Genomic DNA, 18,438 nt, shown 5'->3' on the forward strand with positions numbered 1-18,438 from the left:
AATAATATTATTATATTTTAATCAAAATCCACAATTTCACCTAAATTTGTAAAAGATAATTGTCAGTGGAGCAGCAGGTGTCGGCGTTCGGTACTAAATTGTGTACAGTAAATCCTGAGCGACGCGAGGCCCGAGGGTTGCCCGCCTTTATAATTAAAAGTAAAGAAGTTTAAGGCTAGACGCTATTAAATTAAATTATCTAAACTGACCTGACCTCGCTTGATCGCTCTATTATTAATGACGAGAGTGACATTTTATTTAATAAAAAATAATAAATATTGATTGACAGCCATTTGAGGCCAGTCGCGGCGCAGACGCCTCAGCCTGCGTAATGGCAACGGAGTGTCTTATCACTAGGTTCCAAGGTTCCCTATCCTCCTACGTGTGGGACACAGCGCAAAGCTAATAAAATGATTGACAGACTACATATTGTGAAGACTAATCTTAGATTACCTAGTCGTTATTTAAATATTGGTTGATTATAAGGAAACCAGTTACAATGTAGCGTATGTCAATACTGACGTAACTGTTGCCTAGCTTTTAAGAATTAAGTATTTAAATAACACGAAGTTGTCTTTAATTAAAGGATTGTGAAAACAGTACAAATTACGATAGTAAGGTCACCATTTTTCATTTTAGTGGAAGACCTCGACGTTTTAAAGCATTTTTAGTAAATGTCAACATCCAATTAAGTCGATACCTTTTATGGCGCACGTGTGCCGTATACAATGCATGCTTCAGCATATAGATTGTACAATATTGATCACCTTCACTTCTTCATTTATTTCTTCATTTTAAAAATTGTAACCATCCTTTTTTGATTGTAAGACGGGAACACGTCTTCTCTTAAAGTTGTTTCCATAAACGCTCGATTTCTACTATGCGACCTAAATAAATAAAAAATCTTCAATATTTATATGTATATTCAATAGCAATTATATGTCAACATGACACCAAAGCTATAGCTTATTCCATCTATGCCTCTATAATATATATGTAGTAGTTGACAGTGATATCTTCCCACTTATGCATTACCTGAAACTAGCTAAATTAAAATGTCAAACTAATAACTATTAAGGAACTAAACATACACCTTTCACATTAAACGTCTCAGTACTAATACACCACATCCACCGTCGGCTATTGTTATCGAGACGGGGTCAAGTTTCAACATCTGCCGATACACCCGACGTGGTCTCGGCTCGAGTAATTACTATAGTCATTATCGTATACACAATAAAGGTCATAGATATGTACGCCTGTCCGACTGTACCTACGTACCCACTACGTGACTCAGCCGGGCTGTATGGCTGTTTCGTTACAGCTTACGGCAATTTATGCAATAAATCGAGTTTCCCATATTTGTAGATGTGTTTGTAGAGCATAAGTAATATTATATATTCTTGTATATTTATATAATTTACGTTTGTATTTTTCTTAATTTTAGACTAGCATTTATGTTTTACTAATAGTGGTATAGATTTGGCCACCATTTTCATAGCTTTTATTTGTTCAAATACGTATTAATTATTGCTGAAAATGTACTGAAAATATAATTAGCAAGAAATCAAACGAAGAAAACAAACGAAGAGAAATATATGAAAATATCACAACAAAAAAAATCCATTTGGCATCTACAAGTGAAGTCAATACAAATTATCGCTTCATCCTCGCATTCCCGACTAGCGAGGCCTATTAGCGTAAAACAAACAATAAAGGAAAAGTGGGGGACGGACCACCCGCCAGGTAATGACTGGATTACCGACTACAGCTGCACGACGCGTACGATAGAGTTACTAACTCACGTTTACTTTTTTCTTGGACAATATTTGTGTAGTGGATGATGTTTTGGTCAAACAAAAACTTGTTGTAATAAGGTATTATGTTAAATACTCTTTAATATACATTTAAAGTTACACGATGAAGTTAAGTATAAATTAATTCTTTATTCGTACTTAAATGAAATAAAGTTCCTCTGCCAAGGCAAAAAAGACATATCAATTAGTAGAATCCTTTTATATATATCCCCCTTCCTTCTATGATCTGGTTACCGTGTTCGTGAACGAGGCTGTCATATCAGATAAAACGAGTTTCGCAGCAATTATCCGCCTTTCGCATATTTAATAATTTTCAATCCCTCAAAAATGTTATTCGTTTTTTTTTATATTGTCAAATCATGTTTTTATGTTTGTTTATGATCTATATAAGCATCAGCAGTAATGCAAAATTGGTAAAATATATCTATAACTGCAATTTACATAGATAACGACTATACATACTATTTAATATATTTTATCCTATTTTAATGTGATAGTTTAAAATTATGAAACCTCAGACATTCTATATTTATCTACACCATTTTACGTCTTCCGGTAACAATTATGAGGAGTGACGCCCGAAACCATCTCGGTCTATTCATAGCCAGGTTTTAAAGATGCATTTACGTAATAAATGAGGACAATTGTCACCGACTGGGGGTAGTTTCACCCGAAATAGAATAACTGTCACAGCGTATGTGTTTACTTACGCCCTAATTCAACGCACGTCACGAGCCACGGCTCACGGCTCTCGGGCCACCGTCCCCGTATTTGTTTCCCTCTGTTCGCACTGATTACATTTATCTATCAACGTATTTCCGTAACGAATGTACTTGGAATGTTCAACAACACGTGCTCGGATTAATTCTGAATGTCATCTGTCATACGTAAACGTACCTAGCTACTCCTCCAATTTGGATATTAAACGGAGTTTGCATAAATTATCAAATGTTTAAGTGTGTCTTATTATTTATTTACTAGATACATTTAATGTCTGATTGCAACTTGATATGTAGAAATGTAGAATATGTAAATGCATATGCAAAGCTGCTTCATTTTTTTTTTAACTTCCCGCAGTGTCCCGGACATAAGTATGTAGAGGGAACCTGGAAATCTAGTGTTAAGACATTTCGTCCCCATTGAGACACTTCCTTTCCCACTTTTCTCCAAGTTGTGGAGACATTGCGATGATTGGTGGAACTTAAAGCTGCTGCTTTGCCTGGATACCAGAGCGAGGAAATGAGAATATTATGCTCGCGAGTGGTAATCCAACATACAACCTAACGTTAACAGTCCCTGCGCCACGACTAGCCTCTCTGCTTCACCATAATAATTCAAACTCCAATTAACAAATGGCCCAACAAAATGAACCAGTCAAAGTCTGACGCACCTGCAATAATCTTACTAATTCGGCAGCAACACGTAGCAAGCACAAAACGGCTTACGCTACAAACGCGAGTTACAAATTGGAACAAAGTTAGATTCAACAAACTATCGCGGCGCACATCGCAGATTATTTTCCAAACAATAAATCCAGTTGTGCATGAAACTCTACATGATGCACGGGGGCCTAGCAGTTAGCGGAGTTTGCAATCTGCAACCCGCGCCGCTTCTCCCGGCGACTAATTTCCGACTGAGCGCAGTTCCTTAATTGTTACATTTCTCATTTAATATTCCATGTTACGTTTTAGATGTATGCTCTTACACTTCAAATTTTATGGACAACATATAGGAAGAAAGAAATAACCGAAAATATCAATGTAAGTATCCTTAAGTGACTTCTATTATTGGCTTACTAGCAACCTAGTGTAAGGTTGCTTGGTCTCTATGAACTATTAATCTGTAATGATTATTATTTTGCACTATATTTCTATATTATTATGTTATTTCGTATGTAAACTAACGTAAAAAAAAGCCACGGGCACCTGTGAGCCTGTTTTTCTTAATAAAAATCGAAATATAAATATATATATATATATATATATATATATATTTAGGGAACAAATATTGTTAAATTGTTAAAAAATGACTAAAACACAGTATTATTATACATATGTATGTTATTTCAATAAGTCATGAAGTTCTAACAGCTTCATTAGAGACAAAGTTCTCGGGACGCCGCAATTACGTTTAAACTTTTGGGTTGCTTAAGCCTCTGGTCAACACTTGGACTAAGTTTCATAGGTTGTATAGCTTACCCTTACTAATATGAACTTATTATTTTCTTGCCCGTACACAAATTGTAAAATCTTGATATTACTTCTACATAGTTGTGAGAAAATATCATCCATACCTATATTATAAATTCGAAAGTAACTCTGTCTGTCTGTCTGTCTGTCTGTCTTTTCCGCAATCAGGGCCAAACCGCTAATTTAATTGTGATAAAATACTCATATAGAGATACTTGAGGGTCCCGGGATGAACATAGGATACTTTTTTTTTCTCATATTTGTAATATTTTCGTTATATACCAATATATTAGAATAATTAATTTGACAAGGAATTTATTCCGCCATGTTAATAACAATCGTCGCTACGCGTTGCTAAGCAACAGCTTGCAAAGTTTGCTGTTTTAAGAAAACGTCACCCACAGTGAGTTTGCTTAATGCATACATGGTGCGCGCCGATATAGATTTATACAAATCTCTTTATACAAATCATTAACAAAAATTAGATGATTTCTATAATTTGATATTCATCCTTATGAAAATAAATATAATAGTCACTTTTAGCATTTCATCTAGATGGAAATTATAGTTTACTGTATAACATTCTAATAAATAATTAAGATGTGACTGATTCCAAATGACCTAGCCTTCGGGCGGCATAGTATGAGTATGACCGACGCGAACGGGCAGATGACTTTGATGATTTTGTAAATTTTTATAGATTTTCGAATTACTATTATTTTTTATGTAATTATTTGCTGCTTATAATTAATTTATCTCAGTTCGGTTGTCTATACCGATGTTATACACTTAAAATATCGTAATTTTAATCATTTGAGATTTTATTTAATATTGTTCGCAAAAATTAATAATTATTTAATATAGAAAAATGTTTAGTACGCGCGCACAGCAAACTTTAGGTTTTTTTCTAATATTAAGAATTTCCTTTAGTTACTTTTACTTCTTTTGTTTGTTCATTTCGGTTACTCAGATATTTTTTCTAATAATAAATCTCCACTTATTATTATTTTTTAACTTATTTTAATGATTTAGGCTTATATTTTCGCGGGCGTAGCCGCGTCCGGGCCCACTAGTATTTTAATAAACTGGGAAGGTATGTTGTATGTGAAATTGACGCTTAGAGGATGCATTATTTTTTTTAATAAAGCAATATGAATTTGTAAGTTTCACACAACTTTAGGTCGGGGTGAAAATATGATACTATCTGTATATTAAACAAACCTCCAAATATAAATTGGACCCACAAACGTATACAGCCCAGCAGAGACTACCCAACATTGTCACACTAATGTAAGTACATACAGATTATCAATATTTTCATAGCACAGATAATAAAAGAGGCAAAACAAACATTTAGAACATGTCGACCTGAGATTAAACTGCAAAGTGGTTGCTATTGATAAACAGAGCACAAAGATAATTGCGCTAACAAACATCGGCCGCTCACTGCTCGCTGCTCACTGCCCACCGCCCAGAGCCCAGCGCTCATAGTTTCAATCAACGGTTCGAGGAATATTTGTGTTTTGTGTAACTTTTATCGTACAAAGAGCTTTCACTGTTTATTTACATAATATCATCTATTGTGTTATTTTTAATAAAATATTTAATACAAAATTAATATTAGTAAAAGTTATATCTGATAAAGAATATCTGGTAACTATCTGGACAATGGGCGGCGTTGAGTTCCACAGCTTAGCATGCAACGTCTGGAAAAGTGGGCAGAATATGGAGAACGGAGTGCATTAACATTAAGTTTTTTCTGCTTACCCTTCTAAATGAGGCTTAAATAAAACTAAATAAAAATATACACAGCCATCTATTTTATTAATGTTATCATGTATGCTGAAACTAACACTACAGTAGTATAGTATGGCATACATGATTACCCTACCGGTTTATAGCATAAAATAATAAATTCAGGGTAATACCACATATGTATAAGCTATAAAATAATATTCCATCGCATTTATTATGGACAGGCATAACGCGTACCAATTTGCGAATATTCTGACCGTCTTTATCTATAGTTTATATAAAAAGGTATTAACATACACAAATGATCCATTCGAAGATAGCATCAAAAACCAAACATACCTGAAACAAAAAACAAAAAATATTTTTTATAAATCGAAAATATAAAAAGGCATCTATCTATATAATATAAGCAAGAAAGTAAAACACTGAGATAAAATACAAACAAAAATATCCCAATCTATGCGTTTAATGTAAACAAGTACAAACACATATTAATAGTCTATCACTGGCCAATGTTTTTGATACGGAGTGCAATAATTTAGTATGAGAGCTGTCGCTTATCGCAATTTCGTCTTCGTACCACGCCGCGATACGTTCCTTTCCATCGGCCTTGCCTCTTTGACCTTTTTGTTTCATTCGCAATACTAGCTACTGCAACGAGCTGTTGCTATTACTCATCATACATTCATTCAGCTATCCATAGAGTAGCTATAATCATTTAGTCTATAGTGTGCTATGGTATTATATGTTTTCATCAAGTACAATAATAATCTCAGCGGAAAAAAGGAGAGTAGTGACGCCATATGCGAGATACAAAGTGAAGCTAAAAAAATTATAATATTTAATAGTACTATAAAATGCAATACTTGTTTGCTACAAGTGAATTCATTTTTTATCATATTTTATTTAATCAACGTGTTATAATTAAATATAAATGTTATTATGATTTTTTAGGTTGGTTTAACTTAACTTCACGCTTTATCCCTAGCGGGATAGTCGGAGAGAACGGAGCGCCAAACGCTACGGTCTCTAATACCTCTTTCCCCTCGTCCACTGTCATCAACCTCTTCATATATGCCCTCCTCATTTTAAGTTGGCATTTTCATGTATAGATTAATACATTCGTAATTACACAAAGTATATTTGGGACTGACAATAAATAACGGTCAAAAAAAATATTAGCCGATGAAGTCCGCATTGTACAAAAACATAACTTATAAACACAAAATATACTTTTACCTAAAATTAAATAAAAGTAGTGTATACGCTTGCCCAGCACACTTGCACATACAATCATCTCGTACTGAGGTCTCGGCAGTCGGCACGGTAGCGCTCCCATGGCGCCGCGCGCCGTGGGCGTGCTAGGGTTGTAACCTTTGCGTTTAAGCGTTAATAATGTATAAAATGAGCCACTACTTAATTGGCATTACGCTGCTCGTGTCGACTTCACTTACAGTACGTTGAACGAGTAGCGGCCACGCTAAAATTATATTTGTAAAATTGATGTTAAGATTTTTTCCTACTATTGATATATTTCCTTCCAGAGTATCGAATGCTAGAAAATCTGAAAAGTTCAGAAAACCTAACTTCGCAAACTCTCTTAACGGCCACGACTCGTCAACCGTTCTGTACACAAAATTAATGACTTTAAATAGATATATCAACACTTAGTTGCCAGTTAAAATTAATAATTTGTTCAAATTGTAACATTTGATGAACTATTGTTATGTAATTGAACACTTGACAAATTTATATTAAACAGACTTGTTACTTTACTGACTACTTGGAGGGACATAAATGTTGATTAAATGTAGATATACATGTATAATAAATGTTATAACACTATTTATTTTTAAGTTCATTTTTTTATCTTTCTTTTCAGCTTCACGTTGTATCCCGTACATAGCAGGATAGGCAGAGGGAACCTGGGAACCTATCGTTAAGACACTCCGTTACCATTAACATATTTGATACTGATTTAATATTTTTAATTACTCCAAGAATGTCAATAATCTTATTTCACAAATGAATATAAATAGGCATGCTTTATAATTTTCTAGTTATTAGGACATTATTTCTATCTAAATGTCAAAACGTGGTAGTTTAACACAAACTTATCCCAAAAAATGTATAGGCTTCGCCCTCTAACTCCTATTATCTCTAACACTTATCTATTTATTAAAGAGTCTTTACAGTTGAACAACGTCGTACACAGAGTTTTCAACTTGTGAAGATTTCACCTTTAAAGATCACCAATACTACTCCCACGTGCGCGGGGGCGGAGACGCTTCATTGCCTCGTTTTACGTATTCATATACCAATCTATTAACAAATGCTCTCATTGCTTATCACAATAATCTCTTATATAATCTATCTAATCTTATTTATAAATAAGATGAATTTACGAGATTATCGTGATGGTATTACAAAGGTAAATTTTGATAAAAGTAACACCAGCCTTTACTTTAATACTAACGAATTTAGTTACTTTAAATACAAAAAGTAAATTATGCTAATGTCTCTATGAAAATATTGAAAAAACAAAACTACTATAATAACCGTGTATGCAGGAGCAACACAATGAAATAAGAAAAACCAAAATTAACTTAACCCCAAAATTTTGGTGTTACCCAAAAAATATTTAATTTAAATAAATGCAAATGCACACTATTAGTTGATTGCGGGATCGCTCTCAATAACTGCGGCGGCGGCGGTACAAAAAAATACACCCAGCGTACATTTGAGGCAGTCTGAACAAAAAGCTAAAAAGTAAACACGTCGGGCATTAATTGTGATATCCGAACCAGTGTTTCGGGGAAATCCCAACTCATGCTGTACTGTAAGGCCCTGTATACACATTAAATTATTAGAATTTACATTTGTTATTATCTATTTTTCTGCTAAAATTTTTTCTATGTAACCTATATCATGTAACCTGATTTAATAATATGATTCTCTGATAAGTACATATATATACGAAATCTATACATAACAGAAGGGTTTGCTAGGAAGTCCGTTTATAATATAAAAATCCTAATGCATTCGAAATGCTCCAGAACCTCGAACCCGGCGTTGAATAAGAATGAGGTTAAATTGGATCAGGAATACATGTACATGCAGATAGATACACATGTCATGTCAGGTCAGCATGTGCTTCTACTCCTTTTATAGTAAAAATACGATGGTTTTTTTTTATTTACGCATTCTCCGCATATAGCAAGATAGGCAAATAGAACGTAGTATTAAGACATCCATGTTAATTTAACCTTACAATTATTATAGCACATTCTTAATTTTTGGCATTCCTCAGATAGAATAAGATAAGATACTTGAAGATTGTAAATAGGAGTTTATCTATCATTTACTTTACTTATACTAATACTTCTATCTATCTTCTATCTTCATACAATAGAATCATTATTTTCATTGTATATATTAACTAAGTGATATAAATGGAAATAATTCATTATTAGTTGCTTAGGTAGTAAACATGTTACGTAATATATCTATTTAAAAAAACAATAGAGTTACATAAAAAAATAATGAACCATATTTCATTTATAAAATTAAATTAAAATACCTAACGTGTCACTCGTCTGGTCTTTTAGCAACACGTGAGGCAATAATAATGTTATTTTTTCAGAATATTTTTCATTGTAATATTTCCTTATAAAATAAATTGAAACACATACGTGTTTGATAAGCCCTGCCATTGAATTAGCTTAGATCACACTGTCAATACCCACATTAATTTTATTTATACATAAAAGGTCCTATAGGATCATCATCATCATCATCATCATCAACTATCAACATCAGCTATCTTTTGTCCACTGTTGGACATAGGACTTCCCCAAGTCTCGCCACCACCCACGATCCTCAGCTCTTCGGACCCATCCGCTTCCCGCCAACCTCTTTATGTCGTCAGCCCATCTGGCAGGGGGTCGTCCCACCGGTCGTTTTGTACGGGGTCTCCACTCTAAGATACTTAAAGTTAATTACTATAGGATACTCAAAGTTAATTACTATCTGGTAATCTAACAATAATCTTTATAATAACGATTCACACAGTATTTTAAATTTTAAATGACATTTTAAAAAATCATTAAGACCCCAGCGATAATGATAAGAAACCATATTGTAAAATTGATAACACATTGAATAAAAACGAGCGTTAAGTAGCGCGTATCATATTGTTTAACGAGGGGTTCACTGTTTACATTTGATAGGATATAATGAAGATTACATGTACAATGTAAGAACCATGTACCGTTAGAAATATAATTAATATATACAAATATTATTGAGAGAAATATTTTACTATTAGGACACTCCGCTCTCCACTTTTCGGATTTATTAAAAACATTGTCACTTTATAATTTTCTTTACGTTATCTACATTACCATCTTATCATTAAACATTCTTCAATTGAATTGAATGTACTACCAAATCCGTTTCAACTCTCCACAGCCACAACGGCGTTATATTACGTTACTTATGTGATATTCATATAGTATGAGGCCGATAGAATTCAGTTTAAATTGTTTTGGTTGACTTACCCATATAACAGATAATCGTTAAGCCCGAAGCTATAAGGGGTCAACAATGGGGATCGGTGTTTACATTTATTGATGGGATATAGATAACCGTAGAATGTTATCCAACATTGTGTGTGTTAAGGCAGTTGTGTTTGTTTATTAACTAATTCTATGAATAGTGTTTCACTGCTGATTAGATAAACCGATAAACATATGTTTAAATAAAGAAACTTAAATAATAAGTGAAAAAAATACATAATAATATTGAAATTTATATACGATGTCATTGATATTGTTATTTCGTTGAACTCTATTTAACATTATGTAAATATTCATAACCGTAATCTACTAGGGGACTTGTGTAACAGTTATTTAAGTCGGATTACAAATATGTTGCATTATAAATTATAATAAACCACTAAAACGCGAATTATAACAAGTACAATGAGTGTTTTATTGTTATGAGGCTATTTCATGGTCACTTCTGACTCTTTTACTTTAAACATTCTAATTTTTCTATCCAAATGATCGTTGCCATACATTTGTTTGGGAATGTTTGGGAACAACAATTCTCGCGGCATAATAAAGGCACAATTAGAAGACATTCCTTAAATTATGAAACTAGAATATAGCGCACTAAAACGTCCGTCTGCGAATCCGGCGGAGGCAAAAAAATAATCACTACCGATACCGAAGTATGGCAGAAATTCGCCCCGACACGAACGCCCAAGTGAGCGGGCCCCTTTATTTGACAGCAAATTAATAATACACGCGGAAACCGAAAAGCCTCAACGCGGCCCGCGACAATGCAAACACGACTTTATAATGTCAGCCATAGAGTCTCAAATAAACATAAACAACAAAACAAACGTGCCCGCGCAAGTTTAATCCTTAGGGCGGGGGACATTGAAGCGCAAATCGAGCACCGGAACGAAGTTAATAGGATGTAATTTATCCGGGTTAAAACGCAACGTTGCCGCTTTGGATGTTGTTGGAAAGAGAGGGTCGGGCGGTGCGAGGGGGACGGATATGTGTTTGGTGTTTCGCGCGGCGCTCATTAGTCGGCGGGGGGCGGGCGCGGGCGGCGCGCGTACGTCGCGGGAGCGAGGCGCGATCGCAAACGTCGTAAGCGGCATTTCTCATTAATTTTCAGGAAGATGTGAAATTCTCGTTGTTGTTGTTATTGGTAAATAGCCTTCGCCTTGTTACACGCTGATCTATCCGTCATCGTCGTTGTCGTAGGTTCGACGTTACTGCGTTGGGAGTTACGTCTATTTCCGTGTCGTCACGCGTCGAGCGGCGGTGTCGGTGGCGCTAACGTAACTAACTGTTTTATTATTCTTATCGTATAACACGTATAATAAAAATGTTTTGACTCGTGCTCTATGTCCCCATTTGAACAGTAATACAACTTGTATAATCATTATTTAACAGCGCACTAATGTTCTCATATTGAAAAAATATATTTTCTATATAAAGATTAAAAGTTCCGCATAAAACATTATAATCTAAACAAATAATCTTAACCTATATAACAGAAGCTGCAATAAACCTATATTGCAGTAAGGCACTCATTACACTCGGTACGTAAGCGATAAGAAAGTATTTATAAATAAACGAACACGTTTGAAGTCGTTGCTAAATGTAAATAAGGCAATGAAGTTCTATTTTAAAAGTATTTAATAGCAAATAGAATAACAAAATATTTACAACATTCAAATATTATGCATGGCGTGCCATTCCTATTTTAATGTAAATTAAAAGTCTAAATAAAAAATATTAATTTTCTAATAATATACAAATAAATGTTTTACATATTTTATATATATTTACAAAAGTTTTAAGAATCACATCCGAAATTCTAAACAACCAAAACCGAGACGGTCGACCCAGTCTCACATATTCAATTAATGACGACTAAACAACGACCAGAGCCACTACAGATGGAACCATAAATAATATAGCTTGTACAAATTCCAGATCACTTTGTCCATGCAGTATGACCCAGCTGTTCCTCCATATCATACGCTGAGAATACTCCCGTTGACGTACAAGAATGAGGATGTGCGTGAGTAAAGTGCTGGAAGTAGTATCTACCTTGGTGAAGATAAATACTTATTTTGCTGAGCGATTCGTAATGTGTCAAATAAAATATTATTTATTGCATTTGTGAGCGTTTATTTTGTGAAGTGATATTAAATTATCGATTTTATTATTAAATCTGAGTTGTTTTATTACATTAAAATGTTATACGGGCCGAAAAATTTTGATTGAGGGCGAAGAAATGTTATTATGGTAATAGTGTAGTTTTAGGCTTGTACCGACAGGTGAAGGTAGAGGGAATTTGTCAGTTAAGACATTCCGTACGGCAGTTCTGTCCGAATTCGAGACATTGCGTGTTGAATGGTGGACTTAAATTTTGTCATGGTACCACAGTTTGGAAATGAAAAATAAATACCTCTCAGAAAACGCATCTTATATCTAAATAGATGTAATTAAAATATTAAAATTATACATATTATATATACATATAAAACAGGTTGTTTGCTGTTTATATAAAAGAGATGGTCTGGAATCTAAATTATAAAAAGAACACGTGTAAGACCGTTCCTAATCAATACGAAATAGCACTGTTCAACTAAATTATAGGTACATCACTAGCCATTATAGCATACTGTAATAACTAGACAATTGTATAAATGATCGCTTTAAGTTGCTTATTATTTATCTACTATTAAAATATTATATATTTTAATTATACACCACTGTATTGAAATTGACTATGAATTCGATAGTTGTAAGTGCGATGCATTGACAATATAAATAGGAAAACAGAGTGTCTGATCTCTCCTCACATTCCATTTAATAATTAAAAAAAAAGTGACAACATATAAAAAAAACATGTAAAAAAATAACCACAATCTATTTAACATAAACCCTCCTAAATGCCAGAATAATATACACCCAACTAAACAAATACGAACCTCCACCTAATATTCACTTGAAGGTATCCATCCACCCCCTCCACCCACTACAGTAGTAAGTTACGTAGATACGTTAGGACAGGCGCACATACATATCCATAGCGGCAACATGCATGATTAATGTTCTTAGGGCATATTAGGTATTCCAATGACCTATTCACCGCGCTCAATAGCGTGCCGCCACAATGAAAAATGTGTTGACTTTCTTGCTTAAACCGGTGACGTGACGTGCTCCATTTTAATTACCTTAAAAAACTCGAAAAGCTTATATAGCTATATTAGCTTATTTAAAATAAGTAATGATGTTGATTTTTTTTTTTTTTTTTTTTTTTTTTTTTTTTTTTTTTTTTTCCGTTTCCGGCTGTCAATCAGTAAGCATCTAAGTGAATCCTCCAAGGAAAAATAGTGAAATTAAATAGATAAATTTGACTAAATTGCGTTTAAAACAATTGCCGTGGACTTAAGAAGTGCCGATCTACGTTATCACAAATATAAAGTGCCAGTAAAAACCAAAACAATCACAAAATTATCGAAATTCTTTTCACCAGTATAAGTTCAAGGTTATTTGTAAAAAACAATCATAGACAATCTAGAAGAAAAGTGAAATGACGCCACAATACTGCCAACCAAAGAAATCTAACATACGATTGGAAACACCACCAAAAGAACTGTCATAACTTAACGCTTTGTCATACGCAAAGACAATTGTGTTTAGCTGAATTTTGTGTTAATTAAATAAAAATAAAAATGGAGCAACAATTTCAAATGCTTTTTGACCAAATGAAAATAGAAATGGACAAGCAAACTACAATGATCACTAACAATCTTCTAAAACAGATGAACGAAAAATTAGTGCCGATATTGGAAGATAATAAAAAACTCAAAGAGAAAATGGAATTACTAGAAAGAAAGGTATATAAACTAGAAAATGACAAGAAAAGGAATAATATACTACTCTTCAAATTGGATGAGACAGAAAAAGGCTCAATAGATCTACTCAAAGCAATTATAGAAATTATTGGAAATGACCTCAACATCTCTCTTGAAACAAGCGATATTCAGAACACATTTAGAATTGGAAACAAACATAAAGGAAAACCCAGACCTGTTCTGATCTCTTTTACAAATTATTGGAAAAAAGTTGAAATTTTAAAAAACAAGAAAAGATTTAAACATGTTTATGTAGTTGAAGATTATCCAAAATCGGTGCTAGAAAAAAGAAAAGAACTGCAGCAACAACTTAAAGAGGAAAAGGCTAAAGGAAACATTGCTTATATAAAGTATGACAAACTGATAGTTAAGGAAGACAATATAATTACAGAGAGAAAGAAGAGAGAACAATCAACTTCTCCAGGAACATATATAAACCCTAAAAAACAATATAATATGGCTTCAAATAGCAAAGTAAATAAAACCAATGCTTATGATTTAATGAAAGGGAGATCAAACTCACTTACCTCCTCATCATCAACTAGCAATAAAAAGAATTAGCAATTAGATATCAGCAACCGGAGACGGACCAACCCCAAGCCGACTGGTCCTCGTGGGGTTGATAGACCAACACCCTCAAATACCACTCCATCCACCCTAAATAATAAGACAAGCAAACTGTATATAACCACTCTGAATACAAGGACACTAAGAACGGAAGACAGACTTATCGAGCTCGAAAATGCATTAAAGGATATTAAATGGGACATAATGGGCCTATGTGAAGTTAGAAGAGCCGGAGAAGAGATACAAGAATTTAAGGAATACATATTTTTTTTCAAAGGAGAAATTCAAGGGAAATATGGAATAGGATTTCTGGTTAAAAAAGGATTCAAAAAATATGTGGAAGAATTTGTTGGCATATCAGATCGAATTGGCATTTTAAATATAAATTTACCTGGTTTCAGGAATCCATTCTCAATCCTTCAGATATATGCCCCTACAGATCAAGCAACAGAGAAGGAGAAAGATATATTCTACCAAACCCTCACCAAAACAATGCAAATAGTAAATAAGAATATAATAGTAATGGGTGATTTTAATAGTCAAATAGGAAGTAAATCGGAAATAGGTGAATATATTTTGGGAAAATATAGCCAAGGAAGGCGAAACGATAATGGCCAAAGAATCATAGATTTCTGTTTCGAACATAACTTGAGAATAATGAACACTTTTTTTCCCAAAAAGCAGAAAAATAAATGGACTTGGATCTCCCCTAATGGCAAAGATAAACATGAGATAGACTTCATCACTACTAATGTGCCCAAGATTTTTAACAATGTAGGTGCGGTGCCCAAATTTAACTTTAATTCCGATCATAGACTGGTGAGAGGTGCTATTGCGTGTAAGGAACTGAAATTACCAAGAAGAAAATTCCACGGAACGAAAGGGGGGGCCCTACCACTTTTAACAGAACAAAACTTACATGAATTAAAAGGATCATTAGACAAAATAGAGAAGCAAAGTAACATACAAGACAAGTACAACTCTTTAGAAAAAGCGCTGTCAAAATTAAAGAATTGTTCGTGGGAAGGTACAAAAGACAAGCTTGGAAATACAGCCAGATTGAAGATTATGGAGAGAGAAGATTTGATTAGTAATAGAACAGAAAACCGTGAAAAAATAACAAACATTAGCAAAGAAATCACAAAAGCAATAAGGGACCATAGAAAAGCAAGGCGGCTTCATATAATAAGAGAACAAATAAGCAAAACAGGAGGCATTAAAAGGGCTTCGAAACAACTAAAAGAATATTCTACATGGATATTGAAAACGATAAAAAAAGATAAAGACAACAATGTTCATACTACAACCAAACGACAACACATCTTAAAAACAGCAACAGATTTTTACAAAGAATTATATACAGACAATCTAAAGGAACAAACAGACGATACAACATTTAAGGACAATACAAACCAAGAAACAATCCCACAGATATTGCAAAGCGAAGTAAGAAGGGCTATTCAAACACAAAAGATAGGAAAATCACCTGGCGATGATAAAATAACTAATGAACTACTAAAAGCAACCATTGAACAAATAATAAAACCTTTCGCTCATATATGTAACCAAATTTTAGACACAGAACAAATACCCTCTCAATGGACATCTTCAACAATCATACTTTTGCATAAAAAGGGAGACAAGAGTAATATAAACAATTATAGACCTATCAGCTTAATCCCAAACCTGTATAAAATATTCATAAAAATTATACTAGAACGCCTGACCAAACAGTTAGACAGTAATCAGCCTATAGAGCAAGCTGGATTCCGATCCGATTTCTCAACAATTGATCATATACACACTGTCAAGCAAGTAATAGAGAAATGCAACGAATACAACCGCCCGTATTACTTATCCTTCGTCGACTATAATAAAGCATTTGACTCCCTGAAGCATAGCTACATATGGGACTCATTGAGAAACCAAGGGGTTGAGCAAAAATATATAAGAATAATAAAGCAAATATATGAGAAAAGCACAGCAAAAATACAACTAGAAAAAACAGGAAATCTATTCCATATTCAAAGAGGAGTTAGACAAGGAGACCCGCTGTCACCCAAGATATTCAACGCAGTCTTAGAGAACATCTTCAGGCAACTCAACTGGGACAACTTCGGCATCAATATCAATGGAGAAAAGCTACACCACCTGAGATTCGCAGACGACATAGTCTTGTTTGCAGAAGATCCAGACACCCTACAACTAATGCTGCAACAACTAGCATCAGAAAGCAAAAAAGCAGGACTATCAATGAATACCAGCAAAACCAAATTAATGACTAACATGACCAAAGTCAAAATAGAAGTGGAGGAAGAGATTAAATATGTCAACGAATATATATACCTGGGTCAAGTAATATCAGTAAAGGATCTGCCAAATAAGGAAGTAGACAGACGAATAAATAACACCTGGCAAAGATACTGGTCTCTCCGTGAAATAATGAAGAATAAATTAGTGCCCATTTCAGAAAAATCAAAAATATTTAACACATGTATCCTCCCATGCCTCACCTACGGCTGTCAAACTTGGCCATTATCACAGAAAATTGAACACAAACTGGGAGTATGCCAAAGAGGAATGGAAAGGAGCATGATGGGCCTGAGATTGAAAGACAAATGCAAAGCAACAAAAATCCGGAGCATTACCAAAGTATCGGATGTCAAAGTAAAAACAAGAACTCTTAAGTGGAAGTGGACTGGTCACATGATGAGATCACATGCAGGAAAGTGGACCAAAAAAGTCTCAGAATGGTACCCAAGAAATGGAAAAAGACGGAGAGGGAGACAGATTAAAAGATGGGAAGACGACCTGCCAAAGGGGTGGAGACGGACAGCACTAGACCGGCACAAGTGGAGGGAACTTGAGGAGGCCTATGTCGTAGGACAGCCTGACCTGGTAGCTGACACTAGCAGAAATAATAATAATGAATAAAAAACAAAAAAATATATACAAAAAAAAATTGGAAAAAAAGTTACATTTGAAAAAATTAGCATTTCAATAAATTAACATTTGGAAAAATAAAAAAAAAAAAAAAAAAAAAAAAAAAAAAAAAAGAAGGACAATTTCAGTTAATATTCAATTCTATGTTAGTAAATATTTTTTTTATATATTGTGTAAAATGTTAGTTATAAGCAAAACAAATTATGTAAACAGGTCAGAGAAAATAAAGGCTCTTTTTATTTTATTTTATTTAATGATGTTGATAATAAAGTTTATAATGTCTTTATTAAATCTTTATATAACAATTTAAAGTTTTTGTTGTAAATTCTCAAAAAAAAAACGCAACAATAAATAATCAGATAAAATGCATTTAATTTTCTGAACAAATTAGCAAATTAAAAATTAAATATTAAGCTTATAACAAGAAAAAGCTGTCGTGACCATTCACATGGACTGCAAGTGCATTCAACGTTGCGCACAGATTTCCTTTGTTGTCTCCAAATACTGATTCATAATCCGACTTAATTCAACACTAACATGAACCACACAATACTAAATTAGGCTAATATAGCATTTTCCTAGAAATCCTTTATTAAGCCGAAATATTACAACGTAATATGGACGCTCTTTTACCGGTAAATTAGTTTGGGTTTGTACTCAGATATTCCAATTACAAATAGAAATGACTGAACATGTGAAGTTAAATAGCTTAAAA

At 33.7% G+C, this 18,438-nt stretch overlaps 2 protein-coding genes and 1 long non-coding RNA gene across 5 annotated transcripts in view; 2 read left to right on the top strand and 1 right to left on the bottom strand.

Moving 5' to 3' along the window:
• Nucleotides 1–18,438, bottom strand: part of lilli (AF4/FMR2 family member lilliputian) — a 201,410-nt gene that overhangs the window by 151,500 nt on the left and 31,472 nt on the right. The window lies entirely within an intron of this gene.
• Nucleotides 11,301–12,519, top strand: LOC146533062 (uncharacterized). 3 transcript variants are annotated; one of them, XR_014878675.1, is made up of 2 exons: nt 11,301–11,424; nt 12,280–12,519. It is a non-coding gene; the product is annotated as an uncharacterized LOC146533062 (long non-coding RNA). The 3 variants fall into 3 exon arrangements; XR_014878677.1 differs by having other exon boundaries at nt 11,362–11,485; XR_014878676.1 differs by having other exon boundaries at nt 11,370–11,618.
• LOC146533063 (uncharacterized) lies at nt 14,031–14,774 on the top strand. The gene has a single exon (XM_085196638.1). The coding sequence runs from the start codon at nt 14,031–14,033 to the stop codon at nt 14,772–14,774; it is 744 nt and encodes a 247-aa protein (XP_085052764.1).

Source organism: Heliconius melpomene, chromosome 13 (genome assembly GCF_056956725.1).
Source record: "Heliconius melpomene rosina isolate 202511_hmr_F chromosome 13, ASM5695672v1, whole genome shotgun sequence".
Taxonomy (NCBI): Eukaryota; Metazoa; Arthropoda; class Insecta; order Lepidoptera; family Nymphalidae; genus Heliconius; species Heliconius melpomene.

Coding starts and splice junctions, on each gene's coding strand:
- LOC146533063 (XM_085196638.1), top strand. CDS start 14,031: ATGGAGCAACAATTTCAAATGCTTTTTGACCAAATGAAAATAGAAATG.